Consider the following 14,427-nt stretch of genomic DNA (forward strand, 5'->3'; position numbering starts at 1 on the left):
TTAAGCATATGCAAAATTTCTTTCTCTTTTTGTACATAAATGGAATCACATCATACATAGAGGCTGTACCCTAATTTATTCAATTTATATGTATCTTATCATTCCACATTAGAACACATACACAGTAGATCACTGTGTTCTAATTAACAATCCCCTACTATTGGACATTTAGGTTGTTTTCCGTCTGTATTACCTTTACTTGTAAAAGCTATTTAAAAGTCTAGGCTCATTTGCTTTTATGCAAACAAATATGTCCACATATATTACATAAATAAAATTGTGGATTAAAGAATATGTATTTTTTAAATGTGATAGCTATTGACAAATCACCCTTAAGTGAATATCCTACCAATAGTGTATGAGTATACATGTTACTTTCCAATTTTTATGTTACAAATATTTTGATCAAAACTACACTAGAAAAAGTTGCTTGAAGAAAAAAAATCACTTAGGGAGACAGTAAATTAAAAAAATCACCTATGCATACAGTATACCTTTTTGATACTGGCATTTAAGGATTTAGGGCCAGGCAAAGTAGCTCGTGCCTGTAATCCTAGCACTTTGGGAGGCCAAGCAGGAAGATCACTTGAGGCCAAGAGTTCGAGACCAGCCTGAGCAAGACTAAGAAACTTTCAGTACAAGACATAGAAAACAGCCAAATATGGTGATGTGAGCCTCCCTGCTATTTGGGAAGCTGAGGCAGTAGGATTACTTGTGCCTAGGTGTTTGAAGATGTAGTGAGCTATGGGGATGCCAGTGTACTACAGCTCTGCCTCAAGAAAAAAAAAAAAAAGAAAGAAAGACAAGACAAGACTTAGGAAACAAAAAGCAGTCTTCTTTTTTGAGGCAGAGTGTCATTCCATACTCTGTCACCCCAGGTAAGCATGTGGTGGCGTCATCATAGCTCACAGCAATCTCCAACTTCTGGGCTCAATCAATCCTCTTGTCCTGCCTCAGCCTCCCAAGTAGATGGGACTACAGGCCCACCATGCTACGTCCAGCTAATTTTTTTCTAAAAAAATCAGTATTCTTAGTATTGCAACTTATAAAATGGTAAAAAAAAATGCACAAATACTAAATGATTCATTAAGAAGAATGACAGAATGTGACTAGAGATTTTCAAGTTCCATTTCTCACATTTAGTTTTTTTTGTTAACTCATTTGGTGAGTCTTGTGTTTAGGTATGTGTATATGTATGGTGAGAGATAAATAAATAATTTTTGTCCATAAAGAGCATAATCATTTATTGATTATTCTACCCTTCTGCCTTTGCTTTGACTCCCTATATCATATATCAAGGACTCATTGAGTTACCTTTTGGGCTTTATTCTGCTCAATTTGTCTGCTTGTGATTGATTATTGTACAAATATTTATTCTGTAAATGGCAATAAATACATATGTGTACATGTGTATTTATTGAGATTTACATAATGGCAATATTATAGGTTCCAGATAAAGACAAATCTCCTTAGTTAAAAAATATTCTGTTTCTAAGACATACAAAAAAATTTTCAAAATTATTTCATTGAGAGATACAATGAAGTAGACTTATTAAATATGTACTATATAGGTTTCTATAAAGCTTAATATCAATGTCTTAAGCCATAAAGAGCACAAGATTCACTCAATTCAATGGTAACATAAAATATAGTATTTATACTGATTATTTCTTATAAGACATAGTCCTTCCTATGTAGAAATTCTGAAGGATACAAATGATATAAAAGACCCCCCAGGCGCTTATGAGCTTGTAGGAAAGAGATGGTTATTTTCACAATTAAACACATCAGATTTTATGTTCCAGGGGTGAAGGTTGTGGGGAAAAGGAAGAGGAGAGGAAGCAGATAAAGAGGAAGAAAAGAGCGGGGAAGAGAGGCGAAAAGAGAAGAGAAGAGACTGAGAATAAGAGGGAATTATTTTGATTATATTAGGGAGAAAGCCTCAATTCTGTGCTAATGATTTTTAACACATCCCCACAACATATGTTGTGAGCAAGAGGGAGAAACCAAAAATATTGAAGTCGTGAATCAGAGGATTTCATAAATATTACCAAGTAACAAATGACTGGCATGCATAGTAAATGCTAACAGGAAATCTTGACTAGATTTCACTGAGGCAGAATACTAAGGGATGAAAGTAAAGGGGACGTGAATTTGGCTTCAGTGAATGAGGAAGTTAAGAGTCATTTGGGGGTTATGGTCCAAATATTAAGAACCTAAGTCTCCCTAGTTCCCTTATCATAGAGTTTGGATTATAAGTCACAGCAATAGTTCAAAAATTTACATAGTACAAATTGCCTTTAAAAATTTTCTAAATTGTTCATTAAGCAAAACAAATATGATGACACAGGGAGTCACTCGCCGCCTCTAACACAGAGAGCAGTATGAGACCAGAGGGAAAGGAAGCCAGAGTCCAGAGGTTCTGAGGATCCACTAGGCTCAGAGAACAAGCCTTTCTTTTTTCTTTTTGGAGACAAGAGTCTTATGATATTGCCCTCAGTCGAGTGTCCTAGTGTCACAGCTCACAGCAACCTTAAACTCTCGGGCTTAAGCTATTTCTCTTGCCTCAGCCTCCCATGTAGCTGGGACTACAGGTGCCCACGACAACACCTGGCTATTTTTTTGTTGTTGTTGTAATTATCATTGTTGTTTAGCAGGCCCGAGCAGGGTTCAAACCCACCAGCCCGGGTGTATGTAGCCACTGAAGCTACAGGTGCCAAGCCAGAGAACAAGTCTTTAAGAGGAAGAGAAAGGAGGGCCGAAAGAGGCAGAGAGTTTGCTTCCAGCTAGCTAAAGAAGCTGCAGTAAGGTTCAAGGGAAAAATGGATCCTCTGCTGAAGACTTATGCACCTGACAGATGAGTCTTCAGAACAACGGAAGACATTTACCTGAAAAAAGAATGGGCCCCAACCCAGCTAGTGGACAGGCTGTGGCTAACAAAAAGGAGAGATGGGCATGCTGACTGAAGTCACCCACTCCTGGGCCGACAGGCGATGCTACAAAGGACCCATCAGGACCACAAGCAGGAAACCTAGAGCAGCAGAACAGGATTCTGAGAAAGACTAAACATTTCTCTGTTAAAAGGCACCAGTCTAAACACTGTAGTGCTCTTGTCTGTGTTCTGGACATGGAGTCTTCTCTTTTTATCCTTAGCTCTTAACACAGAATATGCCACTTACTGGGCTCTCAATAAATTCATTGTTTAAGTAACAACAGACCAAAAAGCCCCAAAGGGGCAGATTTCAGAACAATATAGGAGGGTATCTACTGCCAGACAGAACAAGCTTAGGAGACAGCGAGACCCTTGGCAATGGAGGTCCACAAGCAGAGGCTGGGAGTCTAACTAAAAGGGAGCCTGGAGAGTGTGTTCTCACACTAGAGGGAGGTTGAAAAAGATGACAACAGAGGCTGCCTCAGTCTACAAATCTATCAGTTCTGTTTAATAGCACTTACCACATACCAGGTCTTATACCTAATGCCTGCTGCCAAGGAGCTCTACTGGTTCTCTTCAAAGAAGGAAGTTTAGGGTGCACAGCTAGTGGAAGAGAGGTAGTGAGACACGCCTATGTGTATAAGCAAATAAAAATACACCTTCCCCTTTACTGACTCCAAAGCCCAGGAAGTGATATGCTTGTTTGAAAAGAAAAGGAAGTTGAGTGGTTTGCTCTTCTGCCAAGTCCACTCACAGGCTTGAAAGCAGATGGAATTACTGGTCGGTCACTGCTCAGACATCACATCCTACAACTTTTCCCTTCTCATAACTCCAGACTCTCTGCCTTTGTACTTGCTGGTCCCTTTGCCTGGCATACTCTTCTCCTAAATATCTGCATGGTTAACTCTCATCTCCTTCAAGTCTCTACTTAAATGGTTACCTTTGCAATGGCCTCATACTTTCTCTCAGTGCTACTGATCCCTCTCACCCTATGCTATTTTTCTCCATAGCAGAAAGTACTCTTAACACCATATAACTTACTTATGTACCAAGTTTATGATTATTTTCTGTCCTACCAACTAGAATGCAAACCCTATGAGAATAAGAATTTCTGTTGTGTTCACTATTTTGCTCAAAGTTCTTAAAATAGTCATTGTAACAGTTAGAATTCAGTATGTATTTGTTGACTAAATTAATGGGTATTATCTAAAGTACATCAAAGAATAAAGAGCTCATCTAAGCATATGAAATATGTGACAAGAGGGTCATGTTGTTAAACAGACATGCAGGAATTTTCCCACATTGTATGTTATTTTTCTTTTATATGTGGCCACACACGATTCACGCAGGTACAGATGTGGTATGTGCAAGTGTGTATACACACACAAGTCCCCTGTATATTTAACTGCTTTCTTGCTCACTGCTACTCACATCTGGCCAGCTATCTACATTTGAAATTATGTGAGGTGTACGCATGATGGCATTCTACTGTCTGATTCTAATGTTCTAATTCTTTAAATGCATTTTTATTTAAAGGATAGGTAATTGACTAAAAGTTTGCATCTTCTATTATCAGTTTCAAATACTTACTTTTATCTGTGCCACACTACTTTTCATTTTCTGTTGTGGTTGATAAATAAATCAAAGATTCCTCAAATTGGTACAAGTACTCAATGGTCTGAATTCCTGGCCAGTTTACTTCTTCTGTCTGCAAATATCACCTGCAAAATATACCAAAGAAAGCTTTATTACACTGATAAAGTGTATGAAATAACAATATATTCTTTCAACATAACAAACATTTGACCACTTTATTTTTCTTAATTAGCAAGTATATAATTAATAAACATTTTAAAAATCTTTAAATAGATCCACATTGCAATCTATACAGCAGAAAAATTCCATGAAAAAGAGAGCAAATAGAAAGTTTTATCCTAATAACTGAGAGAAACAAAAGGTAATTTAAAAACAGATGTCCTAGTCTTTAGCGAAAATGTTCTCTCAGTAAGGGAGACCTATTCCTACATCATGAAATAGTACTGTGATATTATAAAAAAAGAAACTGAGAAAACTAATAAGAGAAATTCTATATAACCTGAGTAAAAAAAATCCAATGTTCCTATGTAAGCTAAGAATGAAATATCCAATGTTCTTGTAATAATGCTCATTCAGAAATAAATATACTTTACACAGAAATATGTGATCTATTAAAGGCACAGGCTTCAGCTTCAGATGTATATACATATGAGAACTAAGGATAGCTGAAAATAAACCAAGATATCAATGTTAAATGCTAAAATGTCTTTGAATATTCTTCTGGTAAGTAAATTGTAGCAATTCTGGCAAAATGCTGAATTGACAAATATGTTCACAGAGAACTGCCATTCAAGCATGTGGTATAAAGTAAAGAAATCACAAAAATGAAATGAAATAGAAGAGGTTTGAGTGGTTTGCTCAAGAGATGGCTGACTGAAGCCAGCTTTCCACAGAGGCTCCCATCCAGAAGGAGAGTTAAAGGACAGAAATTTAGCAAGTAACCAGGTGGATTAGAGCTGCACCAAGAGAGAAGGTTGAAGAACTAACATCAACCTCGCTGAGGCGAGCTGTGACCCCAAGGATACAAACAAAAGGTACAAAATCCATCACCAAGTGGGCGGGAGTCCACTGCTCCATGAGAATGGCTCGGAGTGCCCCACAAACAAACGAGCAGAGTTCAAAATTCCTCCCACTATACTCCACGGGAGAGATCCTCTAAAAACTGGACCTACCTCCCTACTAGGGTGCCATGGCGCTCTCTTGCCAGGCATAAAACTGTGTAAAACTATATATATTCTCTACCTGCAATTCTGAGCTCCCAGAACTCCCCTCCACTCTTACTCTGAGGTCTGGAGACCTGTCCCCCAAAATCCAGATTCTTGGGTGATTTCTCGAGGGGTGTGGATAGGGCCTGGACTGCAGCTGGTCAGTGCTGATTCTGCGGCATGAGAGTGAGGAGAGGATGGTCGGCTGAGAGGGAATCACGCCAGAGCGGTGGTGGCCCAAGGCACAGAGCAGCAGCCATTTTTGGCAATAATAGGGCTCACCTGCAGATATTCCAGAGTCACACCCCCTATCTCTCTGGGCAACCAGAGGAGGCCAGGCATCTTCTTAGGTGGCAGCCACCAGGGAACAGATCTGGGACGGAAATGCAGGCCCCGTGAGTAAAGGGTTTGCCTGAGGCAGTACCGGCCTGGGTGGGGCGCGGGGACTAGAAAATGCACACGCAGAGCTGCGAGATTCCCAGGGAGGGGCTGACCTAGAGGACCACTTTACTGAGCCAAAGATGCACTCAGCCCCCAGGGGACCGTCAGATAAAACAAAGGAGGGCAGGCAGAGGCTGGATCTGACAGGTAACCGTGCTCTGAATACAAACTACAGCTGAGACGGTACAGCAGCACAGACAGGGCCTGAGGCACAGGTTCTGGGAACTCAAAACAGCTTCTCTTCTGCAGGGAAATTTAGGTGGGACAGAAATAAATTCCCTCAAAGTTGTTCTGTTCTGTCAGTAACATCAACCATGGGCAGGGCTGGAATTGAGTGAACAACCCCAGCCTCCCAAGGTTGTTAGGCCTCACCTCCCCCTGCCAAACAGAGGCAGAGTGCAGCAGCCTGGCAGAGCAGAAATAGATCTCCTTGTGATTTAGGCAAGTGCAAACTCCTAGAGAATCTGCTCATTGGAGGCAAGTACGTCACAGCCCTGTGGGGTTATCAGTGACTGGGTGTGACAGAGGTGCAAGGTGGGGTAAGACGCATCAACCTCCCCAGACTAATCTATTTGCTGGATGGGTCCTCTTGACTTCACGGAGCACCGAAGCAAGTCATATTGAGTTGTCAGCAGACCCCTGCAATCTAGTTGCCAGAGACCTTTTAAACTCTTCCACCTGAGACAGGTGCTGACTGAGCCAATTGATTTGGACCTTTTGAACTGAGCCAATAGCCCGAGGACTATCCAAGTGGTGCCCTGGGTGTGTGGTTGTAGGAAGGTTTGATTTTCCTTTTCCAATTGTTACCTGTGGGGGGCAGGGTGACTTAATTACTGGTATTTCTCCACAGTTGAGACTTTAACCCAGAGTAACTGTTTCACTAGGGTCGGACAGAGACCAGCTGAAAATAAGACAAAGCCACTAAGCCCCACAACACCAAACAGGTCCCAAGTTTCTCAGGCCGTAGCACTGTATGGGTCCTTGACAAAGCCCCACAGGAAAAGTCAAACGGTGTAAAATAATCATGGGGCGGAATCAGCAGAAGAATTCTGGTAACGTGAATAACCAGAATAGATCAACCTCACAAAGGAAAGATATGGCACATGTAACTGGAGATCCCATTCATAAACAGCTGGCCGAGATGTCAGAAATTGAATTCAGAATTTGGATTACAAACAAGATTAACAGAATGGAGGAAAATTTGGAATTAGAAATTCGAGCAGCAATTCAAAAGTTGTCTCAAGAGTTCAACCAATTTAAAGAGAAAACCACCAAAGATTTTGACACACCGAAGCAAGAATTTGCAGCCCTCAAAGATCTGAAAAATACAGTAGAATCCCTCAGTAACAGAGTTGAGCAAGCAGAAGAAAGGATTTCTGACATTGAAGACAAAGCTTTTGAACACACCCAAACTCTCAAATAGGAAGAGAAATGGAGAGCAAAAACAGATCATTCACTCAGAGAGCTCTGGGATAATTCAAAGAAGGCTAATATCCACCTCATTGGAATCCCTGAAAACGATGAAGTGGCTACGCAAGGCACAGAGGCCCTTCTCCGTGAAATTATGAAAGAGAATTTCCAGACATACCAAGAGATTCTGAAATTCAGATAGCAGACAGTTTCAGAACCTCAGCACGACTCAATCGGAATAAGACATCCCCCAGGCATATCATAATTAACTTCACTAAAGTTAATATGAAGGAGAAAATTCTCAAAGCAGGCAGATGTAAGAAATCCATTACCTACAAAGGGAAGAATACTGGAACGACTGCAGATCACTCTACTGAAACTTTTCAAGCCAGAAGAGGGTGGTCATCGACTTTTAATCTCCTAAAGCAAAATAACTTTCAACCCTGGATCCTGTATCCAGCTAAACTGAGTTTCATTTATGATGGAGAAATTCAATACTTTAATGACATTCATATGTTGAAGAAATTTGCCATAACCAAACCAGCTCTTCAGGATATTCTCAGACCTATCATCCATAATGACCAGCCCAATCCTCTACCAAAAAAGTAAACTCACTCAGAAACTTTCGATCAAACTCCAACTTCCACAGTGGTGACAGGATTAACAATGTCCACTGGACTTTCAAAAAACTCGATACCCAAAATTTTACCAGACTTATCAATATTCTCCATTAATGTGAATGGCTTAAACTGTCCTCAAAAAAGGCACAGGTTGGCTGACGGGATACAAAAACTCAGGCCAGATATTTGCTGCACACGAGAGTCACATCATACCTTAAAGATAAATGTAGACTGAGGGTGAAAGGATGGTCGTCCAAATTTCAGGCAAATGTAATCAGAAAAAAGCAGGTGTTGCAATTCTATTTGCAGATACAATAGGCTTTAAACCAACAAAAGTAAGGAAAAATAAGAATGCTCACTTCATATTTGTAAAGGGTAATACACAATATGATGAGATTTCAATAATTAATATTTATGCACCTAAACAGAATGCACCACAATTTATAAAAGAAACTCTAACAGACATCAGCAACTTGATTTCCTCCAGCTCCATAATAGTCGGGAGATTTCAACACTCCTTTGGCAGTATTGGACAGATCCTCCAATAAGAAGCAGAGCAAAGAAATTTTAGATTTGAACCTAACCATCCAACATTTGGATTTAGCAGACATCTACAGAACATTTCATCCCCAAAAAACTGAAAACACATACTTCTCATCAGCCCACGGAACATACTCCAAAATCTAACACATCTGAGGTCACAAATCTAACCTCTGTAAATTTAAAGGAATAGAAATTATTCCTTGCATCTTCTCGGACCACCATGGAATAAAAGTTGAACTCAGTAACAAAAGGAATATGCATACTCATACAAAAACATAGGAGTTAAATAACTTTATGCTGAATGATAGCTGGGTCAGAGATGAGATTAAGAAGGAAACTGCCAAATTTTTGAAACAAAACAACAATGAAGACACGAATTATCAGAACCTCTGGGATACCGCAAAGGCAGTCCTAAGAGGGACTTTTGTAGCACTGCAAGCCTTCCTCAAGAGAACGGAAAGAGAGGAAGTTAACAACTTAATGGACATCTCAAGCAACTGGAAAAGAAAGAACATTCCAACCCCAAACCCAGTAGAAGAAAAGAAATAACCAAAATTAGAGAATTAAATGGAATTGAAAACAAAAAAATTACACAACAGATCAATAAATCAAAGAGTTGGTTTTTTGAAAAGGTCAATAAAATAAACCTTTGGCTAACCTAACCAGGAAAAAAAAAAAAGAGTAAAATCTCTAATTTCATCAATCAGAAATGACAAAGATGAAATAACAACAGACTCCTCAGAAATTCAAAAAATCCTTAATAAACATTACAAGAAACTTTATTCTCAGAAATATGAAAATCTGAAGGAAATTGACCAATACTTGGAAGCACGTCACTCTCCAAGACTTAGCCAGAATCAAGTGGAAATGTTGAACAGGCCCATATCAAGTTTGGAAATAGCATCAACAATACAAAACCTCCCTAAAAAGAAAAGCCCGGGACCAGATGGCTTCACCTCAGAGTTCTACTAAACCTTTAAAGAGGAATTAGTACCTATATTACTCAACCTGTTCCAAAAGGTAGAAAAAGAAGGTAGACTACCCAACACGTTCTATGAAGCAAACATCACCCTGATCCCCAAACCAGTAAAAGACCAAACAAGAAAATTATAGATCAATATTACTAATGAATATAGATGCAAATATATTCAACAAGATACTAACAAACAGAATCCAGCAACACATTAAACAAATGATACATCATGACCAAGTCAGTTTTATCCCAGCGTCTCAAGGCTGGTTCAATATATGTAAATCTATAAATATAATTAGCACATAAACAAATTAAAAAACAAAGACCACATGATTCCCTCAATTGATGCAGAAAAAGCTTTTGATAATATCCAGCATCCCTTCATGATCAGAACACTTAAGAAAATTGGTGTAGAAAGGACATTTCTTAAACTAATAGAGGCCATCTACAGCAAACCTGCAGCCAATATCATATTGAATGGAGTTAAATTGAAATCATTTCCACTCAGATCAGGAACCAGACAAGGCTGCCCATTGACTCCAGTGCTCTTTAACATTGTAATGGAAGTTTTACCCATCGCAATTAGGGAAGAAAAGGTGATCAAGGGTATCCATATAGGGTCAGAAGAGATCAAATTTTCCCTCTTCGCAGATAATATGATTGTATATCTGGAAAACACCAGGGATTCTACTACAAAACTCTTAGAAATGATCAAGAAATAAAGCAGCATCTCAGGTTAAAAAATCAACATTCATAAATTGGTAGCCTTTATATATACCAACAATAGTCAACCTGAAAAAAACAGTTAAGTACTCTATTCCATTCGCAGTAGTGCCAAAGATGAAACATTTGGGAGTTTATCTAACCAAGGACGTGAAAGATCTCTATAAAGAGAACTATGAAACTCTAACAAAAGAAATAGCTGAAAATGTTAACAAACGGAAAAACATACCATGCTCATGGCTGGGAAGAATCAACATTGTTAAAATGTCCATACTACTCAAAGCAATATACAATTTTAATGCAATCCCTATTAAAGCTCCGCTGTCATACTTTAAAGATCTTGAAAAAATAATACTTGGTTTTATATGGAATCAGAAAAAACCTCAAATAGCCAAGACATTACTCAGAAATAAAAACAAAGCAGGAGGAATCACGCTACCGGACCTCAGACTATACTATAAATCAACAATGATAAAACAGCATGGTACTGGTACAAAAACTGACAGGTAGATTTATGGAACAGAATAGACAACCAAGAGATTAAACCAGCTACGTACCGTTATTTGATCTTTGACAAACCAATTAAAAACATTCAGTGGGGAAAAGATTCCCTATTTAACAAATGGTGCTGAGTGAACTGGCTGGCAATCTGTAGAAGACTGAAACTGGACCTACACCTTTCGCCATTACTAAGATAGACTCTCACTGGATTAAAGATTTAAACTTAAGACATGAAACTATAAAAATACTAGAAGAGAGTACAGGGAAAACTCTTGAAGAAATCGGTCTGGGTGAGTATTTTATGAGGAGGACCCCCAGGGCAATCGAAGCAGCTTCAAAAATACACTACTGGGACCTGATCAAACTAAAAAGCTTCTGCACTGCCAAGAACACGGTAAGTAAAGCAAGCAGACAGCCCTCAGAATGGGAGAAGATCATCTAACTTCAGTAAGATTAGCCCATATCACAAAATCCAAGACCACAGATGTTGGCATACACTGCTGGTGGGAATCCAAATTAATACATTCCTTTTGAAAAGATGTTTGGAGAACACTTAGCGAACTAAAAATAGATCTGCCATTCAATCCTATAATTTCTCTACTAGGTATGTACTCAGAAGACCAAAAATCACATTATAATAAAGATATTTGTACCAGAATGTTTATTGCCCAATTCATAATTGCTAAGTCATGGAAGAAGCCCAAGTGCCCATCGATCCATGAATGGATTAATAAATTGTGGTATATGTACACCATGGAATATTATGCAGCCTTAAAGAAAGATGGAGACTTTACCTCTTTCATGTTTACATGGATGGAGCTGGAACATATTCTTCTTAGTAAAGTATCTTAAGAATGGAAGAAAAAGTATCCAATGTACTCAGCCCTACTATGAAACTAATTTATGGCTTTCATATGAAAGCTATAACCCAGTTATAACCTAAGAATATGGGGAAGGGGGAGAGGGAGTGGAGGGAGGGTGATGGGTGGGATTACACCTGCGGTGCATCTTACAAGGGTACCTGTGAAACTTAGTAAATGTAGAATATAAATGTCTTAACACAATAACTAAGAAAATGCCAGGAAGGCTATGTAAATCAGTGTGATGAAAATGTGTCAAACAGTCTATAAAACCAGTGTATGGTGCCCCATGATTGCATTAATGTACACAGCTATGATTTAATAGTAAAAAAAAAATAAATAAAAATAATAAAAAAAAAATAGAAGAAAACAAAAGAATTAAACGATATGGAGAATACAGAGAAAGATCTGTGCTCCGTACCAAAATAACTGAATAAAATTAGGTAAAAAGTTTAATTTGGGTATTAGGAAGGGTATTACAGATTATTTAACCCAATTCCTTCCGTTTAAAGATGACAACAATGAAAGTCAGGTAAGTTGTTTTAATGTCCTAAGTTATATTACCAGTCAGAACTATAATGGAGACCTAGAATAAGGACAATGAGTTCAGTATTCTTTTTACTAGATCATGCATACAGTCATGACACTATGAAGTAATATAGGCTATCATTTAATTAGATGTGGATATACATAAATCGCTAAGTCAAAGAAAGTTTATATTACAATGGTGAGCATGGCATCAAGGTTAGTAACAGAAATATATACAAGATTCTTTACAAACTTGCCAATTTATGAAATATAATTGCAATGTAAACCACTCCAGAGCTCATACATCTGCAGCTACACTTAAATAGACTCCATGCCTAACTTTCTCTAGTGAGCCCACGAGCAGCCTCTTTTCTTCAGTTACTACTGGAATTGTGTGCAAAGCTTAGCCTTATTGTTCTGGGCTAATTGTCCCAAAACCTTCCCCCACCCTTTTTTCTTTTTTAAAAAGCTGTTCTGATCCTAACAGGCACATAACAGACCAGTCTCCCTAGGACTTCATTATGCCCAGTACGATCATAGTATTGTTTGAACTTAGTTTCAGAGTAACTTTTCCTACTGGATACTATACTTTACATAAACAAATTTTTGAAAATCTCAGGATAAGTTATGTAAAACATTGCATAAAATTTGGTTCTGTGGTGGTAGTAGTAATGAGAGAAGAGGCATGTCACCTTACTTCACGTGGTCTATGTTGACATAATACAGAAGTTACAACCTTAATAAATCTGTGTTACTGAAAGTCAAATAATGAAAATAACTGTTGCAATGGGGAAAGAAAGGTTAGAGACTAGAAAGTTTCAGACATAGGATAATTATACTATTTTCTATAAGAATTTAAATAATAAAAAGGGTTGATTTCCAGGGCCACTGCATAGCCTATGTGGCAACTTTATGCAAATTTTAAAAAAGGGTACCTTGAATTTCCATTTCTGAAATGTTAAGAAATTCCTATAGGACCCAGTCCTTTCACAGATAACCATAAACTCTTGACAAAACACACCACCACCACCACCACCACCACCACCTGACGCTCTGGAGAATGAATTAAAAAGAGGCTGATCTGAGAGGGGAGTAGATAGATGCCTGGGAGAAAGTAATGACGTGAGTGAGTTACCTCCTTTAATATGGCACGAGCCTGAGAACAAGCTGCAGTTCATACCATGCATGGGTGGCTATAACTCTGACAGAACTGTTGTAGCCCTTCTCATTTGAAGAACAGGAGAACAGAGTTTGAGGTAACCATAGCTGCTGGAAAGTGAGGGGGAATCCAGGAGGGGAGGAAGCCAGCAAAGGGGAACCCCACGTGCTGGGTATGAACTCCCCCCAAATTTCCAACTACCTTTGAACCAACACATGTACAAGACAGATACCTACTAATGAGTATAAGAACTGAACTAAAGATTTGAACTACTACTCAAGAGACTAGAGTTAATAAATGTAATTCCAACCAAGTTAACCACTGAAAAAGTCACTGCCCCTCAGGGGAGTGTAAAAGAATCCAAAGTCTCTAAAACATAAAGTAACAACATCAGGGGACAATTAAAAATAACTCATCAAAAAAAATGTGGCCCAATCTTAAGGGGAAAGACAATCAAAGAAACCAACACTGAGATGACCCAGACACATGAATTAGCATATAACGTTTTTAAAGCATATGGAAATATGCAAAGGAAAATACACCTGGAAAGTGTCAACAAAGAGAAACAATAAAACAGAAACAAACAGAAATTTCCAGTATGGAAAATATATGAAATAACTTCACAGCATAATTCACAGTCTTCAATCTAAGGAACAGAGACACCAAAAGCTGAACAGTATTAGGGATGCGTGGGACAATATTTAAAGGACGAATATATGTGTAATTAAAGTCCAAGAAAGAAAAGAGAGAAAGCCTGGGACAGAAACAAATGGTCCCCAAATTTGGTAAAGGATATCAATTTACAGCTCTGAGAAGCTCAGAGAACATCAGGCAGGATAAATATAAAGAAAACCACATCTAGTCAGATACACAGTCAACAGAGTCAAACTGCTGAAAACCAAAGCCAAGGAGAAAATCCTGAGAGCAGCAAGAGAA

At 38.5% G+C, this 14,427-nt stretch overlaps 1 protein-coding gene across 2 annotated transcripts in view; it reads right to left on the reverse strand.

Moving 5' to 3' along the window:
* The window catches only part of CWC22 (CWC22 spliceosome associated protein homolog), a 76,962-nt gene that overhangs the window by 49,500 nt on the left and 13,035 nt on the right, over positions 1–14,427 (reverse strand). For both annotated transcript variants that reach the window (XM_053597697.1, XM_053597696.1), the window contains exon 2: positions 4,523–4,653. In XM_053597697.1, coding sequence (XP_053453672.1) covers positions 4,523–4,549 — 27 coding nt within the window. In that variant the 5' untranslated portion in view covers positions 4,550–4,653. The remainder of the gene's footprint in view (positions 1–4,522; positions 4,654–14,427) is intronic.

The sequence above is a fragment of the Nycticebus coucang genome, chromosome 7 (assembly GCF_027406575.1).
Source record: "Nycticebus coucang isolate mNycCou1 chromosome 7, mNycCou1.pri, whole genome shotgun sequence".
NCBI lineage: Eukaryota > Metazoa > Chordata > Mammalia > Primates > Lorisidae > Nycticebus > Nycticebus coucang.